General features: G+C 35.6%; 1 protein-coding gene across 2 annotated transcripts; it reads right to left on the bottom strand.

Annotated features, from left to right (window-relative positions):
• Positions 1-385: 385 nt before the first annotated feature.
• LOC107949135 (probable protein phosphatase 2C 9) lies at positions 386-2,635 on the bottom strand. Of its 2 annotated transcripts, XM_016883865.2 has the most exons (6): positions 2,222-2,582; positions 1,986-2,093; positions 1,501-1,740; positions 1,101-1,377; positions 861-1,015; positions 386-776 (listed from the first exon to the last, which is right to left on the bottom strand). In XM_016883865.2, exons 2-6 carry the CDS (start codon positions 2,010-2,012, stop codon positions 636-638), a joined length of 840 nt encoding a protein of 279 aa, XP_016739354.2. In that variant the 5' UTR covers positions 2,013-2,093; positions 2,222-2,582; the 3' UTR covers positions 386-635. The 2 variants fall into 2 exon arrangements, with proteins under 2 accessions (XP_016739354.2, XP_016739353.2); XM_016883864.2 differs by having other exon boundaries at positions 1,986-2,635.
• Between the last annotated feature and the right edge of the window lie 251 nt (positions 2,636-2,886).

Genomic DNA, 2,886 nt, shown 5'->3' with positions numbered 1-2,886 from the left:
TAATGGGTAGTTCTAAGCATTATATATAAAAAAATTTATTTAGAATTTGTTTGATAGAATATGTAAGTATCGAGGACTGAATATACAATTATACCAATTAAAAAAAGTTGACACCCATCAAAATAGAAACAAAAGAACTAACTTGAACATTTTTATAATTTGGTGACAAAAATATATTTTTTTAGTGAATTATAATAATTAGACAAAACCCGAATTTCAAATGTTACTAGCACAACTTGAACTCAAGTCACACTTGAAACAATGAACATCCTTGACCAATAGGTCATTACATGAGACTTTAAATATTATAAAGAAATTAAATGTTATAAAATATATAACTACAAACTAATTAATTTGAAATTCTTTAAAAAAATGTTTTCCAATATTTTCAACTATAAATATTAAGATATTATAAAATAAAAAGAAATCAACTGTAAATATTTTCCCTGGAGCTTTTCCAACCATAATTGAAGAAATCAAGCAATATAGGAAAGCCGCATTAGAACATTAATTTTACAAAAGGAGAAAGGAGTATATGGGGACACTGAACCTTCACCATGATTCATATTTCCTCCCATTGATGATTCGTATCATGCGCAATCGGGGATGTGTTTTCGGTCGCATTCGGTTTTCAGTCACCCCTTCAAACGAACTACGATACAGGAGATATCGTCCTTGCTGTCTCTGTTCAATGCCTCCGAGGCTAGCTTTTTCGCCGCTCGTTGCGGATCCTTGGTCTTTTTCGCAATGTCGACTGCTTCTTGGTTCGACATAACCTGGATTTGGTTCGATAGAGTATGAAAAAAACGAGATAAAAAGAAACATGAGAAGTTGGTGGTGTCCGGAGAGGGATGAATTACCTTCCATAGTCCATCACTTGCAAGGATGAGAAGGTCGGTATTCGAGTTAATATCGGCATTTTGTATGTCGGGATCAGATCGGAGGTGTAATTTTAAGTTCTTGTCTCCGAAAGCACGGGAAACAGCAAGTTGGCCGTTCACTCTTGCAACATCCCCTGGGATAAAATGCAATGCATACAATGCGTAAGCCTCCCCGAAACAAACTTATTTTGATTTAGTAAGGGTAGTTTCCGAAATAACCTGGCAAGTTCGAGACAAATCCGCCTCGGTTCTCGATGCTTCCTCGCTCTGTGCTGGGCTCATGATCGATACTCATCTGCATTGCTTGCCCATTCTTCGATAAAACGGCACGTGAATCTCCGACATTGGCTACCCATAGTTTTCGCCCATCTATCAAAATCGCAGTAACAGCAGTCGATCCCCCTCGTCCTAAGTCCGGACTATGCGAAAGAATCGCTTGGTCTGTTTTCTCATAAGCTTTAAAAATCGACCTATTGGGATCGGTCCAAAACTCCTCCTGCAATCCATATAACAAAAAGTTGAAGGACGTACTTCAACAAACAATGCATGTATCCAGCGAGTTCGGGCCGGAACAACTTGAAATTCGGATTATTTCATATTCGATTGTTCGAGAACTCACATCCTTTAAGATATTGGGAAGCAAATGCTTTTGCAGATAGGCAGGCACACTGTCCCCCAAATGACCATCATATATAGCAAAAAGTCCGAGTTCGTGCCCCTGAAGTTGCGTGAACTTTGCGACATGATAATCCTCCATAGGATGATTCGCTTTACCTTTCAGTAAAGCGAATCCATACTTGACAGCGCCGTTATGGCTTCTGCCCTTCCCGGAGCTACATGAAGATCGTCCTCCAACAATCTAAAAGAGAATAATAACAACAATTATATGTATTTTGCATAAGATTTTCCATATGATTTCAATGTTCTTGCATAACGTCAAAGATAAACACAAAATTTGCCGTAAAGTCAAAGCTACAAATTAGGCTTTTATATATAAGATTATATAAAAGCCTAATTGAGAGTATAAAAGCCTAATTGAGAGCTACTAATTAGGAAAAACAAAAGAAAAGAAAAATCGAAAAGAGAGTGAGTTGAGAAAATTACAGCATTGAAGCAACATAGATTATCCATATGAATTGAATCCACTTCCTTTTGCTACATCAACATCTAAAAAGGAACCATTTGTTTTCTTCTTTCTGGGAATTCTTCAATCTGCAAAATCAATCAAAAAAAGAACACAAAATCATGAAAAGGGTATCTAAGAATTTACATAACCGATCAAACAAAAACACCCAATTCCCGAGAAAATTCAAAAGAAAGAAAGAAAACCCAGAACCGACCAAGACTTGAATTGCACAATTCTTGACTATAATCTTTTGAAAGATTTAAAAAAAAAAGAAAAAGAAAAAAGAAAGTCTACAGTACAGTAAGTGTTATAAAAAAGAAAGAAAACCCAAAAAACAAGGGAAGAAAAGTTTTTTTGAGGGGCTGCCCTTATTGACTTTTTTGGGTTTTGGAATTTTCTTCATGGTTTTACAGAGTGTAGAAAGGAAAAAAAAAAAAAAAAGTGGTTAGTTTTGTGTTTAGCTTAGGCTCCTCCCATGGTGGAACAGTGGGGGGAAGGGTGAGAGACCCCACAGGGGGTGAATTTTATGACTGAAAATGAAATTCTTAGACTGTAATGTCCAATCAAAGGCTTCTTCTTCTTTTTTCTTCTTCCCCCACCGTATTAAAAGATGTGTTTTTATGATTGGAGGTTAAAGCCAAGTATTAAGTGTTTGATTGATATGTAAAAATCTATTAAGGGTTTAATATATAATTTCACCTCGAACTTGTTCTTTTCTACTTAATTAGTCTCTAAACTTGTATTTTGCCAATTAGGCTGATACCTTCACATTAATATTATTAGTTTATGTTGACGTGACACTATTAGTTAATTCGATAGTATTACATGGCAGCCTCTTAATGGGACACGTGATAAACATAAATTAAAAAAAATAAAAGT

The sequence above is a fragment of the Gossypium hirsutum genome, chromosome D04 (assembly GCF_007990345.1).
Source record: "Gossypium hirsutum isolate 1008001.06 chromosome D04, Gossypium_hirsutum_v2.1, whole genome shotgun sequence".
Lineage (NCBI taxonomy): Eukaryota > Viridiplantae > Streptophyta > Magnoliopsida > Malvales > Malvaceae > Gossypium > Gossypium hirsutum.
This window is presented reverse-complemented; position numbering and strand designations above follow the sequence as displayed.